The 15639-nt window shown below is 46.3% G+C and overlaps 1 protein-coding gene across 3 annotated transcripts; it reads right to left on the minus strand.

The window, feature by feature from the left end:
* Positions 1-362: 362 nt before the first annotated feature.
* Positions 363-15639, minus strand: LOC144153853 (major facilitator superfamily domain-containing protein 6-like). 3 transcript variants are annotated; one of them, XM_077685582.1, is made up of 6 exons: positions 15481-15639; positions 10472-10614; positions 8383-9663; positions 5843-6022; positions 1677-1738; positions 363-1011 (listed from the first exon to the last, which is right to left on the minus strand). In XM_077685582.1, exons 2-5 carry the CDS (start codon positions 10533-10535, stop codon positions 1695-1697), a joined length of 1569 nt encoding a protein of 522 aa, XP_077541708.1. In that variant the 5' UTR covers positions 10536-10614; positions 15481-15639; the 3' UTR covers positions 363-1011; positions 1677-1694. The 3 variants fall into 3 exon arrangements, with proteins under 3 accessions (XP_077541708.1, XP_077541706.1, XP_077541707.1); XM_077685580.1 differs by lacking the exon at positions 1677-1738; XM_077685581.1 differs by lacking the exon at positions 363-1011 and having other exon boundaries at positions 1356-1738.

Raw genomic sequence — 15639 nt, forward strand, 5'->3', positions numbered from 1 at the left:
GTGTGTGTGTGTGTGTGTGTGTGTGTGTGTGTGTGTGTGTGTGTGTGTGTGTGTGTGTGTGTGTGTGTGTGTGTGTGTGTGTGTGTGTGTGTGTGTGTGTGTGTGGTGTGTGTGTGTGTGTGTGTGTGTGTGTGTGTGTGTGTGTGTGTGTGTGTGTGTGTGTGTGTGTGTGTGTGTGTGTGTGTGTGTGTGTGTGTGTGTGTGTGTGTGTGTGTGTGTGTGTGTGTGTGTGTGTGTGTGTGTGTGTGTGTGTGTGTGTGTGTGTGTGTGTGTGTGTGTGTGTGTGTGTGTGTGTGTGTGTGTGTGTGTGTGTGTGTGTGTGTGTGTGTGTGTGTGTGTGTGTGTGTGTGTGTGTGTGTGTGTGTGTGTGTGTGTGTGTGTGTGTGTGTGTGTGTGTGGCAGCGAACAGTTCCGCGACAGTGTATATTTTGTCAACTATTCCTGGTGCAGAAAGAAAACGTCCTCTATACAGAATCCACGAAAGGTCAAGTAAAGCCATCCACTATTCAGCAAGCGCGATATGTACCGTCACTGCATCTGCGTAATTCCGTGCAGACTCGCTTTTGTCCAAGGAATACATGCTTGGAATGAGGAAGAGGATGATTCACATGTTGGGTTTGCGAACAAACTTGATACTGGGGCACATTTGCAAAAGTCTTAGTGGCCGAAAAGGAAGCTGTTAGATTCCAAAAATCACCGCCGGTGAGACATGTAAGGCTTTGCGGTCAAGCACTGTCCGCCCACCCCGAGGGTCGATCCCGCGACAACCCCGAATGTCCCTTCTACTCCTAGCGACCCTGTGCCAAGGCTGCGGTGTGTCGACCGCTTCAAGCGCCTTGATGCACTGCAGAGCGCTAATTCACCGCCGAACGGCGTCCATGTGCGCACGCCATGGCGATTCCGCTGGGCACATGATGGCGTCGGCTGTCGGCCCAGCGACTAGCGTTCCGGCCGTTGTTCGTCAGGCGATGACAGCCACCGAGGTGGGAGTCGAACTCGTGTCTTTGAGCACTGCAGCAGAACGATTCAGCCATGCGCTGAGTAATGCGGTTGGTTAAACAAAAACATTACGAACAAAACAGCACGAAGAAAAATCCAAGAATAGAACTCAAGAGTAGTAACACCTCGTTTTCTATTACCTTCCATTGTCGAAACGCTTTTTTATTCGCGATGTGTTAACAATAAACTGTAATTATTGAACGTAACTCGGAGATTTGTAGGGTTCTGAATCCCTAAAGATAAATGACTGTTACAAAAATTTGTGTTAAAATTATGATGACCTCGTCACCGATGCGAAACCTTAAGCACTCTCACGTCTTGAGGAAAGAAAAGAAAGTTTCTTGAAGAATGATAAATTGATCTTCAGTCATTTTTTTACTGAAATTGTGACTTATACACAGACCTTGAGACTCTGTTGTCCCTGTTAACTTCGCAATTTTAAAATGTGCATCAGAAGTGAACAGTATTTTGCTTGTTTCGTTAGGTTCCCGTATCGGCGATGAGTCTCGTCAAACGTATAATGCCGCCGGCATCCCGTTTACCAAGCGTCACTGGTTCTTTTCGACAAAGGAAATTATAAAACTGGATGCACTGCAGCCGCCAGCCGAACAAACGCGCTAAAAACCGCCATTGTTGGAACGCTGGTGGCAAGGGCTTCACCGCCGGGCGTGATTCACCATTAGCGGGCGCTCCTCTCACGATGCGATGGTCGTCCATGAGGATGTGTCCTGTGGTTCACCTAAAATTTTGAGCGGAGAAAAGTGGACAAAGAACAAATAAACTGATCGTCGTAAGGCACATGCAAAGCAGCTTCATGTAGGCAAGATTGGCCTTGTAAACGGTATGATTACTTCATCGGCAAATGTAGACACTCATTCTTAGCAAATAAACTCGTAAAAGGGTAGCAACGGCTGTATTTACTAACTCCTTCCGAACTTTACTATCCCGAAGAACGGTACGCAGGGTCTGCCACTAAGTATGGAACCTAAATGCTATCGTAACTAGTCTAGACCGTGCACTTAGTGACCGCTGCTTGTTTGACACTAACTTTAAGTGATCGTAACAAAATTCTATGAATTGTTGAACATAATAACTACAGCCCTTTTCCCACTCCAAGTCACGATTAAAAAGGTTTCAGTGCAAATCCACATGCTGACTTGCATATGACCACATTAAAATGCGTAATTCTAAATTTATCGCTGAAATATTTGATTTTTGCAACAAGCCCACCGACTCTACCAGAGGAACTTCCGCTGCTGGGTATAAAAGCAAAAAGAGCAGATGTACTTCTAAGGTAACTAAGTTATACTCGCTCTCCCCGTGCACCCCGCTGGTTTTCTTGCTCAATTCGTTTGTTGTCTAAGTGTGATATGTGCGGGCTGAATGTGTCTATATCGTGCTGCACGCTCAGCCGATCCACATTGTCACACGTAGTTTTTTACTAGGTTATGCATGGCCAGTTAGTAGAAGCATTACAGTCAAACCCGGCTATAACGAACCCGGATAGAGCGAATTATGCTATATATCGAACAAAAATAATTCAGTTACGGAAATACATGGGAAACATATTCCTTATAACGAAGTTCACATCCGATATATCGAACTCTGGGCGCCTAGAATGGCCGCCGAAATGCATGCTCTCGGAGCGGCGATTGAGATGTGGATTGGCCGCGAGCACGGAGCAAGAGCGGCGACTGAGACATTGCGCCTCGCATGGAGCGACGTGACGCCTAATACTTTCCGTAACTGTTTCCGATGCGCGGGACTTGCGACGGAACCCGCCCAGTCAGCGAGTCCGGACCAAGACAGCAGCATCGGTGAACGGTGGGAAGAGCTCGCCAACGTTCCCGATGATGTCGCGAGTGAAATCCGTCCGACGCTTATAATGAAGCGCTTTCGGCAGTCGATGTGCTCCGCCAATGCTTCTTAGATTTTTGAGGACGCGGACTCGAACTGGTGCAAACAATGTTTCGTGTAGAGAATGCTACGCTAGTTGAAGCCGCCAAAACGAAAGTGAAAACAAAAATCACCGGCTTTTTTTTTTTTTTTTTGCAACGTGGGCAGTTAAGGCGGAAAGTAGCTTTGATACTTGCAATAAATTGATTATTTTGGTATGGTAATGGCTACTGTACTGTGTTCGTTTCTGCCTACGCGGATGGCGGAGTTGGGGAGGCGGCGGGGGGCTCCAGTGGATTGCGAACTCGTAACAATAAGCTCGTTATAGGCGGGTTCGGCTATATCGAACTATTGGATATATCGAACTAATCACGGTGCATATTGAAGTTCGCTATAAACGGGTTTGACTGTATGTACTTATATAGTTTATACTGGGACATGTAACTTGTTATTGTTCTGTTAATAAGTGTCACGACCTTTTTTTAAGAGTGCGCTAGATATATGGTAACGGGGGAGGCCGGATTTGCTATTGCAACATTGCTTAACGCGAAGAGCGTTTTTTTAGGAGGTGGTTCCTGCCGAGAAATTTCCACAGGCAGCGCACTAACAATACTGAGGTATGCAACACCTAAGCCAGGTGTTACTTATGCGAAGGCGCACTCGGGCGCGGAATGTGCATATTTAATCTCGGCGCAGCGCGGACGGGTTGCATATGTCGGACAGCGGTTTTAAAGACTGTATATTTTTGTTTGGGCTACCTAAGCACAAAAATTTTGGTTTGGCTCTCTCTCGATTCAACGTACTTTCCGCTCAGACACCCCCCCCCCCAAAAAAAAAAAAAGCAGTGGCTTCACTCGGCTATGCCAGGATATACGTAGCGGGAGTGAAGGTTCAGCTGGTTATTCTTAGGTTCCCTGGTTGTCTAGGATTAGCTGATTATCATGCTTACTGCTGCTAAAACGATTTCCAATCCAATTCAGTCCAAACCAGTCGCGGCGGCAGCGTTTCCGGCGCGCCAGCTGTGCGCCATGAGAGTCACTGCTCCTCACTTATGCGCAGCACGGCTCTCCAGGAGCCCAGCGAAACTGCTCAACCTCGGCCAGTGTAGCTCACGCTACAAAAAGTCCGCGTATCTGCTTGCTTCGCTACAAATGAGCTCCTGACATGGCTCACGCGTATCCTTAATTCTTCAACGCAAAAGAAACCTCAGCCATACCTGAGGCAAATTATCACCGTTCTCTTAGTTAGAAAGATACGCCGAATTGTTTTTATGATAGCAAATAAAAATAATAACAAAGTATTCAAAACGATGTCGAAGAGCGGCGAGACAAAAGCGCGCTGTCCCAAAAGATGGCGCGCAAGTAACACCAAAGCGGGAAAACTGAATTTAGGAAATCTTCGTTGCATCCATCGTTGCAGGAGGAAAGGGGAGGGCAACAGCGTGAGGGGTGGAAGAGGCAGAGAGTAGACGGTGTTATTTGGTAACGAAGCACGCAGGTACGCGTCCATTTTTAACACGAAAGTGTTTTATTCCTGGCTACACCAAAATTTTGCTGACTTCATATCCATCACGGAAATGACGCCAGTTCAGCGAAGCAAGTGGCCTGTAAAGAGTGCACGCCTGCACACAGGGTCTTCTTGAGGGGCAGCAACCTTTAGTACTAAAGAGTACAGCCGGTAAAACGCTTGTCTATAACAGCGATTTCAACTTCAACCAGCTACATCCGAAAACTGCCGAAACATACTCGTTCCAAACATGTCGGAGGCAAAAGCGAAGGGCTAAGACTTCATAATTCCGCAGTAGTTTTATTCAAATCCCGCTCCGGCGGGGCAGGATAGGGCTGAGAGTACGAACGCTGTGTTATAGACAAGCCTTTTACCGGCTGTACGTTAACTTAAGTTTGTTTGTTTTCGGGTTTTGTATTTTAACACGAAAGCGCCATAAAGTTTATGCCGCGATACACCAACATTTCACTGACGTCATATCCATCACGGAAATGACGCAATACACCTTTGCCGAAGCGACCCGCCAGCAGGACGTCGCTCGCCAAGCACACCCACAAGACAGCCGCCGACCCGCAAATCATGCTCAGCTGCAGATTTCGCTGCACATTTCACTTTCGTGTTTTACCGGTTCCGATGACACAGGAATCAACCACAGTTTTTTTTTATGAATAATTATCGCTGGCGGTATTAGCGGTTTAGACTTAATATCTCCTATACAGGCGACACTTAGGAGGCGCTCTGAGTGAATTGTAATCGCGGTTCTTTCTCAACATGATGATTAGAACACCGCATGTTTTGGAATGTGTTAAGCTGCAACGTGGTGCCGTCGTGCTATCGCGCTTTCATCGACGAAGTACCAAGTAATTTCGGCCAACTCATTTGAACTCGTAAACGTCACTTTTTTGATTGATTGATTGATTGATTGATTGATTGATTGATTGATTGATTGATTGATTGATTGATTGATTGATTGATTGATTGATTGATTGATTGATTGCAGGGTTTAACACGCCGACGCAACGCAGGCGATGAGGCGCGTCGCAGTGGAGGGCTCCGGATTAATTTTAACCACCTGGGGATCTTTAATGTGCGCCGAAGCTTCGTACACACGGGCGTTTTTACTTTTCGCCTCCATCAGAAAAGCGGCCGCCGCGGCCGGTAATCGAACCCGCGTCTTTGTGCTCAGCAGCACAACGCCTTATCAGCTGGGCCACCGCGGCGGGTACGTTACTTTTTTGAAGACACATGTGGGATTTGTGGCAAATAAATATGCTCGTAACGTATGATAGCTTTACAGTATACCAGTGGGCTTGCTTTTGAAGCCACGAAAATTTGACCGGGGATTTGGCAAAGCTTTAGATGTTGTATCATGATGAGCGGCTTAAAAACAGTTTCGTACTTCAAAATCTTGACTCCGTGGTATAGAAGGAAGGAGTTTTACCTGGCTTCGCGGTGGAAGCTCTCCAGTGCGATTCCCGTGGATACCGCTTCCGAACGACGACACCGGAAAGACCGCAGCCGACAACACAGGCAGCAGCCGCGATGCCCAGGTACCGGAACGTCAGCTTCCCGCCGACTTTTTCAAAGCTTACCCCGCCCACGAAGTTCCCGACGACTACGCCTGCGAGGAGAGAAAAAGCAAGCATCTCAGCCCACATCAATGTTTTGTTGCGTTTTCTGATGCACGTGGATCCCAGTTGAAGAAAACGTCAAGAGCTTCAGGAGAAGACTGCAGGATGATGTATACATATTATAGGAGAGTCTAATAGCAATAACTGGCAAGAAAGGTGGCTGATATCGCAACAATGCTTGGTTTTGGGCTAGTTGGCATGACATCTTTCGATGGGAAGTCGCGCTGAGTATTGCTCACAAAGACGGGCACAGAAAAACGCACAGTTTCACGTGAAGCCAGCTGGTGCGCCGTCTTCACATGAAATGCATCTCAGACTCTGTCTATCAGGAAATAAGCATCAGGTCTTGGTAAAGTTCGATATGTTAACGAAATAAAAGCAGTGCCTGTCGTCCTGAGCACCATTAGGAAAACAGGAATACGTTTTTTTTTTTTTACATGACAAAATTGTCATCCGTACATTGGCTACAACACTTACTGCGCTGTTCAACACATAGAACAATTTACGCTTTGCACAAAGGAAATGGTAATGGGGAGTCAAACAAAAATGAAATAAGAATAACAAGAAGTTAATTTCAACGCCTTTAACTTTGAAACCGCCAAAATATTTAAGGTGTGTCCATTTTAGACTTTCTGCGGAAAAGCAATTGCCTTAGAAGTTTTTAAGTCATCATCATCATCATCACCAGCCTATCTACGCCCACTGCAGGGCAGAGGCCTCTCCCATTATTCTCCAATTACCTCGGTCCTGTGCCAACTGTGACCAATTTATCCCCGCAAACTTCTTGATCTCATCTGCCCATCTAACTTTCTGCCTCCCCCTGCAACGCTTGCCTTCTCTAGGGATCCAGTCTGTTACCCTTAATGACCAGCGGTTATCTTGCCTTCGCATTACATGCCCTGCCCACGTCCATTTCTTCTTCTTAATTTCTACTAAGATGTCTTTAACACCAGTTTGCTCCCTGACCCACTCCGCTCTCTTCTTGTCCCTTAATGTTACACCTATCATCTTCCGCTCCATTGCCCGCTGAGTCGTTCTCAATTTAAGTTGAACCCTCTTAGTGAGCCTCCAAGTTTCTGCCCCGTAGGTGAGTACCGGTAAGATGCAGCTGTCATACACTTTCTTCTTCAGCGACAATGGTAGGCTGCTATTCATTATCTGTATTGGTGTATTCATGGGAGGTTGTGGCCGTTACTACACCAGGGTGGCCAATCCTGCTCTGGTGAGGGAGTGCATTACCGGCAATGGTCGCCGGGGTCAGGCCGCAGCCCAAGCCCCTTTGTGCAATTCCATCAATACGCGGATTTTTTTTTCCTTTTTTTTTTTAATCCGGTGGGAATTGTCCGGCACCGGGATTCAAACCACGGGCCTTCTGCACGCGAGGCGGGTGTTCTACCTCTACGCCATCGCTGCCATCTTTTTTTTTCTTTTTTTTTTAAGTTTTTAAGTCACCCATTTTAAATTTTCAAACGTTCTGGAATATGCTTGCAGTGCTACGGCAAGCCAATAAACTTCTCAAATAATATCAACAAATCAGCAGGAGCAGAAAAAAATCATGAGTCCTTCCACCGTGTGAAGGGCGATGACCATGCGAAGCTGTTTAGCACACGACGCAGATGTGATGCAGAATTTTGAAAAAAGATACAAACTCATTTAGTGTAAACCAAGTGTCGCATAAATGAAGCTCGGATTAACTATGGAGTCATTATCGGCCAATTGTCATATAGTGTTTGCTGGGAAGTTTCGGCAAAACAGGAGTTACAGCCGCTTTTTGTAACCATACACCTCCCGTATATGCTCGCGTATTTACAGCAGATGGAATCTTCCAAGTTTACAACTTCACAGTAAACTAGCTAATTATGACAAAGGGATGAAACCCGGAGTAATGATAAAGTTGCCTTAGCGTTCCATTGTCATATGATAACGGTTTTTGGGAAGATCTTTGATAAAACGATGTTTACAGCCGTTTTGCGCTGAGCATTCTCAATAAAGTCGGCTTTGCCGAAAGACGTTTTTGCACAAGCACAGGGAAAATGCGCGGAATCCTAGCCATATAGAGCTTCTCTTTAAAATGAAACGCACACACACAGGCCCACGCACAGACACGTACGCACGAACACATGCCCGCGCACACACACAGACGTGCACATCCGTTCACTGAACGTCGACCGGCACATACCGAGAGCTGCACAAATGCGGTCAGTAAGCATTGGAGAAGATTTTCGATAAAATCGCTTACGTACCCCGGCAAGCACCTAGCCTCCAACACTTATGTAACTGCCATCTGGCCTAATTTAGCATTGCTAAATCAACATTCAAGGTGAATTTTGGTGCGAAAAACTTTACGAACCGACTCCTTCGAAGCAGGCGTTGAGGGCGCAGAGCACGGACGCCGACGTGCCCTGGCGTGCGTTCTCCCTCGCGAAGACCGTCATCGAAGCAAAGGCCAGGGGAAAGGACGCACCACCGACTATGTCGATGATCAGCGCGTGCCAGGGGTTGACAAGGAAGGAGTAGGCGATCAGCTTTATCGCGGAAGCCGCGAACGACAGACAGTACGACCAGAAGTAGCCAATCCGAATCAGGATCTTGTCCGCCACGAAGAGTAGCGGAAATTCAACAAGCAAAGTCATTATTGCATAGCCGAGTCCAATGACCAGCTTCGGTGCTCCGATGTCCTCCAGAAACCAGGGGTTGTACGAAGCTTGAACGCCGAAGAACACACCGGTGAAGCACGTCCACAGGGTGAAGACCATGACCTCGACACCCCCGAAGATGGTCTTGATGTCCTTGAAGAAGCTCGTGGATCGAGCTCCCATCACCAAGCGCGGCGTGCAATGCAGTAGGACAATGTCCATCACGAGAAGCACGGCGAAGATGTAGAAGCACGGCGTGTAGCCGGCACGGTTGTCCGTTGCCGCGTTGGCCGCATCCAGCACGATTCCCACAATGGGACTGCAGATGCCCCAGCTGATGGTGCCCCAGATCCGCTGCTTGCCAAAGGTGTTGGCCCGGTCGCCAAGCTTTTCGCATACGGCCGCGTCCGTGGTTACAAACACGCTGGCGCCGGTCATGAACGCGATGGCAACAAATATTACGTACAAACTGAAGTTCACGTTATTGTCTTTAGCCTCGTGGCACGCGCAAACAAAGCGGCAGACCTGGGTCGCGACGTCGGAGGATTTCGTGCCGTTCCCTCGCGGCACCGGGCAGATGGCGTCGCCGGTCGCTTCTGAAACGTTGCCGTAGACGGAAATGCTGAAATTTCTGCTGGGAAGGTTTTGAGTGCAATTTTCCAGGCTGCATTGGTAGGGCGTCGGGTCAGTGCAGTTTACGAAAGGATCGGCAAGCGTCAGATTGCCTACGGGACATTCGAGGTATGCGACGGGTGGATGTGGCTTGTCTTGAACTCTTCCGCTGAAGAACACCATACCGTCGGACACTAGCAGAGCGACGTTAAGAACGAGAAGTATGGCGGTAACATTCTGAGTCTTGTCCGCGATGTAGCCGCAGCAGACCTTGACGAAGATGGCCCCGATAGGGATAAGGGCGAATATGTAGGCGATGTTGGACTCCGGTATGCCGTTGTGCCTTCCCATGGCGGCAAGATACGGGAGCACGCTGGCTTGAGCTGCGCGAAAATGACAAGTCATGTTTATTTATACGTAGAAAGAGAGTAAGAGTACAGAACGTTGAAATGGCTGTCGGGCGAGTTCGTATCGATACATCTAGGTTTTAAACGCGAAGCCCGTCTACGCACCCCCTAACCCACGTTTTATTCATGGTTGGCGGGCGGTTGGTATGGAACACGCGCGCGCTGGATGACCGCTCATTGATAAAGGCCGGGAAAGACGATCTTTGTTCATCCCGCTTGTCGCTACGGAATTACTCGCGTTACGACGACAATTAACAAAACGGTTTAGCTTTGACATCACGTTTTTCTTTACAATCGACTTTTACGTGAATTTCTATTGATCTGTTCGAGATCTTTCTACCTATAGGTTGTTTTCGTGTGCATTACTAAGAACTTGCGTGGGAAGTTCCTGCCTTAGCGACCCGATAAGCAAAAAGTCTCTGATGGTTCACTCGTCATGCTTAATACGGCAATTAATCCCCGTGAAAATTCGTCGGCAGCAACCTAAGGCACACAATATTAAAAAATGTCAACAAAATGGACAGCGCAAAGTAGTACCAGTGGTTGCCTAACCAAGAAACTCGTCTGGATTTTTTTGGGTAACGGCAGTTTTCATCGCTTTCAAACGGTTACTCGTGTACTGCGCTGAATGGCAACACAAACTTAACTTGTGTCCGCAGTAATTATTCTCAAGGGGACCACCTGTTGCGTAACAGTTACGCGTCGGTTGCCATGTCCCCCTTCTTAATTATGGGGTTTGCAGGAAAGTAATCGGGCGCAGTAAGCCTGTACATTGGACGATTACCTGCTACGTAGAGGAAGTAGTGAGCTTTAATGGGTAGCAGACTTGGGTCGATGAAAGCGAACATGACGAATCCTCTTCTGCCGCAAGGTATCCCTTTGGTTCCCTCACAGCGCGCTCACCGGGCTCAACTGAAGACTTGTGCCCTGAAAACAGCGAAAAAAAAAAGGGGAAGGAAAATACGCCTGTTCGAGGTTACTGAGCTTCGAGTCAAAATACAATTTCGGTAGAGTTGAAATTGCCTGGTACCAGAAGTAATTGAGCTATTTTTGACACTAGTGTAATACTTTTGAAGTTACTTTTATATTTTTTGTGGTAGCGAGAAAGCAGCCCTAAATTATGTTATTAGGTCGGATTACAGCAAAAGTAAAAGTTCTGTATTGTTTACTTGAAAGCATATAGCTCGAGTATCATTGTCGCCACCACCACCACCACCACCGCCAACAATAGCAACAGCAGCAAGAACAGGGAGAGTTTTTTCGTAGGTCGTTCCGTCGCATCAGGGTGCTTTGAATTAAAAAAAAAAAGATTCAGAAAAACCTGTTTAGGTTCAGTCAGATTATGTTAGGATTGGTTTAAATTAGTTTTAGATTTGGTTTAGGTTAGGCCAGGTCTGGTGTAAGTTTGCTCGGGTTATGTGAGATTACGTTGAAGCAGCCTGTTTAGGTGAACGACCCACAGACAGACTATCCTCTTTCTGGAGGCACCACAACAACCATCTTAATCATCATCATCATCGTCGTCATCGTCGTCGTCAGCAGCCAGCAGCAGCAGCAGTTATATTTGCGTCCACGGCATGGCAAATGTTTCTCCCAAAACTTCCAGCCACTCCTAACCTGCGATGTCTGAATACATTTTTTGCCCCGAATTTCTTAATGCTTTCTATGCTTGCTCAAGGAAACCCGTCTGTCTAGCTGGCAGTCTGTAAAGCCGCATGCGTCACATTTTCGCCGCATACTAAAATGATAATATTAAAACGCCCAGGGCCTTGGTATTTTCACGTAGGCCTGCTTGTATTTCCCTTGAAAAAAAATTTAAAGCATTTGTAATGTACAACTTTGTGTATAGCGCCCTATACAAATACAAGGGGGGTTATGGAGGTGTTCAATAAAATGCTTCGGGGCCTTCATACTTCGATATCAACTGCTTAAATAGCTCCCCAAAATGTATTCACAGCAACGCGTTTGTGTATAGCAGTGAAGCCGACTTTAAATTGGCTCGGAGTATCAGCAGAGACACTTGCGCATTTGTCCCGCAATGCCCCCCTTTAGAATTTCTGCAATTTCTTTACTTGACACCTCTATCGAATAATCGTTTTTCTTTGCTTCAAGTCCCGTCTCCCAGCAGTCACTCTGTTGCCCAAATGGCCAACCTCGTGTCAATTCTCCGCATTGCACATCCAGCCCAAAACCATCTCTTAATTTGAGCTATGATGTTTTACATCGGAGATTGTTCCCTAACCAGATAGGCTCGTTTCCTACATAATTAAGCGTCCCTTCTGTTATCTTTGTTTCCAAGGCTCGTTGCGCTGGCCTAAGTTGTCCTTAATGGTGATGATGGTGCTTATCGGCTTCCCATTTGTAACGGGGTGGCGTTGCACAGCGACCTAGTCTTAACGCCACTGTGCAATCACCTCGTCATTTAAACAAAGCCTTTACGGAATTTTTGTGCTAATCTCACTTCTTTGTTCGTATGTCGTCCCAGATTCTTTTCTGCTCTTTTCCCCACCAACATTCTAACCTTCTTTTGCTAACCTCTACTGCTTTCCAATTCACTTTTCCGTTAACCCTAAAGCTAGGGGCTTCTGGAAGCTGGATGTCTCCCTCACTGAGGATTGGACGGATACCTTTGCACTCTGTTACAATATGTGCATGTTTTCTGGCTCCCTGCCTTAACCTGTGCACAGTTCTTCCTGTATCGGCACGCGGAAAAGCGTTTTTTGTCCGCAAGCACCTCGCTCGGGCTTCAAAAAGCCATGCACTTATCAAAGAACTTTTCCCTCATGATGTCCCGCTTCCCGATTCTGTAGATATCAAAACTCTTCTTTGCGTCCATCCTCTTTTTCCAGGTCGCTGTCTTTGATTCTTCATCTTCATATTTTATTGCCTTGGTCGTTTCCCCTGCGCTTCCATGTTTCATATAATTTGTCCTATGCCTTTTGGTTTCTTTTCTCCACTATGTGCCCACGCTTTTCATGTAAAGATACGGTAACACTCTGGCCGCCCATCTCTGGCAATCAATATTTCTAAGTCGTTCTTCAAAACATATTTTGCTCTGCGCTTCTCTCACTTCAAAGGAGGCCCATCCCATGCCTCCCTGCAGTGCCTCATTTGTTGTTTTACTGTGGGATCCTAATGCCAATCGACCTACCACCCTCCGGTTCACTTCTAGCCCTGATTGAATATCTGATTTGACACACACTACTGCGTTTGAAAAGGTGCGTGCCGGTACCATTACACCATACCAGATTCATCTCACTATTTCTTATTTGTTATATCCCCATAGTGTTTTTTGCTTCATGATAGATGCGTTTCGTTTTCATTTCATTCTTAAATACTCCTTATGCGTTTTTAGATAGGCCTGGCCTTCGTTTATGCAAACGCCCAGATATTTGTATTTCATTACCCGCGGTATTATTGCTTGTTGAACGAATACCGTATCCTTACGAGCGGCGTCATTAAAGACCATAACTCCAGACTTTGCTGTGCTAAACCCTAACCCCAGCTCACTGGCTTCTTCCCCGCACATATCTGTGAGCTGTTGCAGACACTGGTCGCTATCTGCTGGTATAGTACTATGTCATCTGCATATATCAGACCCGAGATATGTTGTTCCACTTACTGTCCTTTGCGGATATAACATAAATTGAAACCCATTTCACTGTCTTCAAACTTTTTTTCTAATGTTGCCACGTACAGCATGAACAGCAATGGAGACAAAAGACAACACTGGTTTAAATATCTATAACTATCGATTCGGTGCCCTTAGGTCCTCCCAGGTAATTTTCACCTCGTTCTCATTGTAAATTCTCTGCAGCAGCTCTATAAAGCCCTAACCTAATCCCTCCCACTCAAGCAGGCTCCATAGAAGTTCTGTATCTACATTGTCGTAGGCTCGCTTTATATTCAGACATGATATCCATAACGGCCGCTTTTGGCACCTCCGTGCATTGGGTTAGAACAAATAGGTTGTCCTCTAAGCGCCCGCTTCGTCTGAATCCATGTTGCAGTTCTCCCAGTAAGCCATTCCCCTCTATCAACGCTTGTAGTTCCGCTTTTATGGCTTGCATTTCCAGCCTGTATGTCACTGAGGTAACTGTAATACTGTACGAGTTGGCATCAGCCCTGTCTCTTTTACCTTGATAGATCAGCTTCATCCTGCTCTTACGCCAATCGTCCGGTACTTCATTAGTTTTTATCACTTTTTAGATTGCTCGAATCAGTTGCGCTTTGCTTTTTGCTACTTCCATTATCCCGGCCCCATAGCTCGTAATGTTACCAGTTCTGTTTCTACGTGCATAGATTGTCTTTGCAAATAGCAAGCTTCTTCTTCGTTACCCTTAAACTTCCTACTCGTTTTAACGTTTTTTTTTTAATCTCTACGGTAAGCATGAACGCCACTATCCTTACTTCTGCTAACCAATCTCGACAACCCCGTGGGATTCTTCTGCTGTCCCAGACACTTTTATAATTCTGCGTTCCGCAATAAGTTCTTTTTTTTTTGTTAGTCTATATACCTTTCTTTATTTACGTTCTTTGTTTTCTTAGTCAGTTTATTTCTTTCTTTCCTACGTTCTCTTCTTCCTGCAGCTGCTGCCAACTGTGATTTTTTTGTTATCAGGTTATCACACAGTATGTATACGAAGTCATCATTTTTTCCGATTAAGGCCTCAAATTTGTTCTGGGAATCAGGGGGAATCTTTTTGAATCCCTGCACTACTGACGGTAAGTTAGGTCTCTTTTTGTTAATTATTTTCATCTTCTCCTTCCGGTGACCGAACTTTGTTCTGCTCCTTACCATTTTCTGATTACTGCCCTTGACCTTGTTAAGACCTGAATATCATGTGCAATGCCTGCATTGGCATTTAGGATAAGTCTTACTTGTTTTTGTTTTCGTCCCAGGGAGTCTTCCTGGGATGGTTGTGCACAGCGCACTGGTATCCGGGGTGTCGTTTTCAACCGCACAAGGCAGGTGTCCCTTGGAATGTGCTATTGACCTTCAGTATTCCTCTCGGGGTATCCTTACGTACTACTCGATACGTAAAAAAAATACAGTTCCACTTCTAAGTACCACTTGCATTAGCTATATAGAACTTATATTGAAACGTAGTACCAAAAAATTTAGTACGCTGCGTCAGAGCCGTTAAAGTAAGCTACTGCGTGCGAACCCGCCATGAGTTACGCCCTATTTTCACGGAAAGACGGTCGCAGCATGACCGCTGCTCAGACTGCAACTGAAAAAGATGAAATATCAGACATATTTCATTGTTTCTCCGTGTCTGGTGTGTTCGGCGGCCAATAAATAGACCTGTTTGACACAAATTGGGCACGTGGCCATCAAAGCTTTGCACAGCCTTACGTAATATTCCGCCCTAGCGTACGCCACGTACGGATATGTAGGCAACAATCGGCGCGTAAAAACGAGGACTGGTGGTCGCATGATCGGAATTCCAATTGAAGAAAGCGGAAATATTATCCTATGGGACCTCCTTCTGTATACAAACATTTTGTAATCTATCCATTGCATAATAAAATCCTTTTCTGATTCTGATTCTGATTTGGTGTGGTTGAGTGATTAACAGCGGGAACCAGTTGAGAAACGGAGATGTAAAAGAAAAAAAAAACGATTACACTGATAACAGATGCACCCAAGTGTAGAAATACAAATATTGTATAGCTTCCTCATCTTCTTCAGTTCCTATTTCTCTTCCTTTAGAGCACACCACAGCGATGAACGTTACGCGACCAAGGCGAAGGCGCGACGTGCAAGTGCTAAGAAACCATGTCGCTCACCCGTTTCCAAGCTTTCCAGGGTGTCGGGAGCGGCGCGAGAGAAGTCTTGGTGGTCCAGCTGTAGAACTGCAGTCTCTAATTGCTTTACAAGGCGGCATCTTATCAATTGCCGCTAATCGCCGAAATGGAGCTCCTCCGTCTGTTGTCCCGAAGCAAATG

This window comes from Haemaphysalis longicornis, unplaced genomic scaffold (genome assembly GCF_048455015.1).
Source record: "Haemaphysalis longicornis isolate Haplotype H1 unplaced genomic scaffold, Haemaphysalis longicornis Haplotype H1 scaffold_9, whole genome shotgun sequence".
In the NCBI taxonomy this organism is placed as follows: domain Eukaryota; kingdom Metazoa; phylum Arthropoda; class Arachnida; order Ixodida; family Ixodidae; genus Haemaphysalis; species Haemaphysalis longicornis.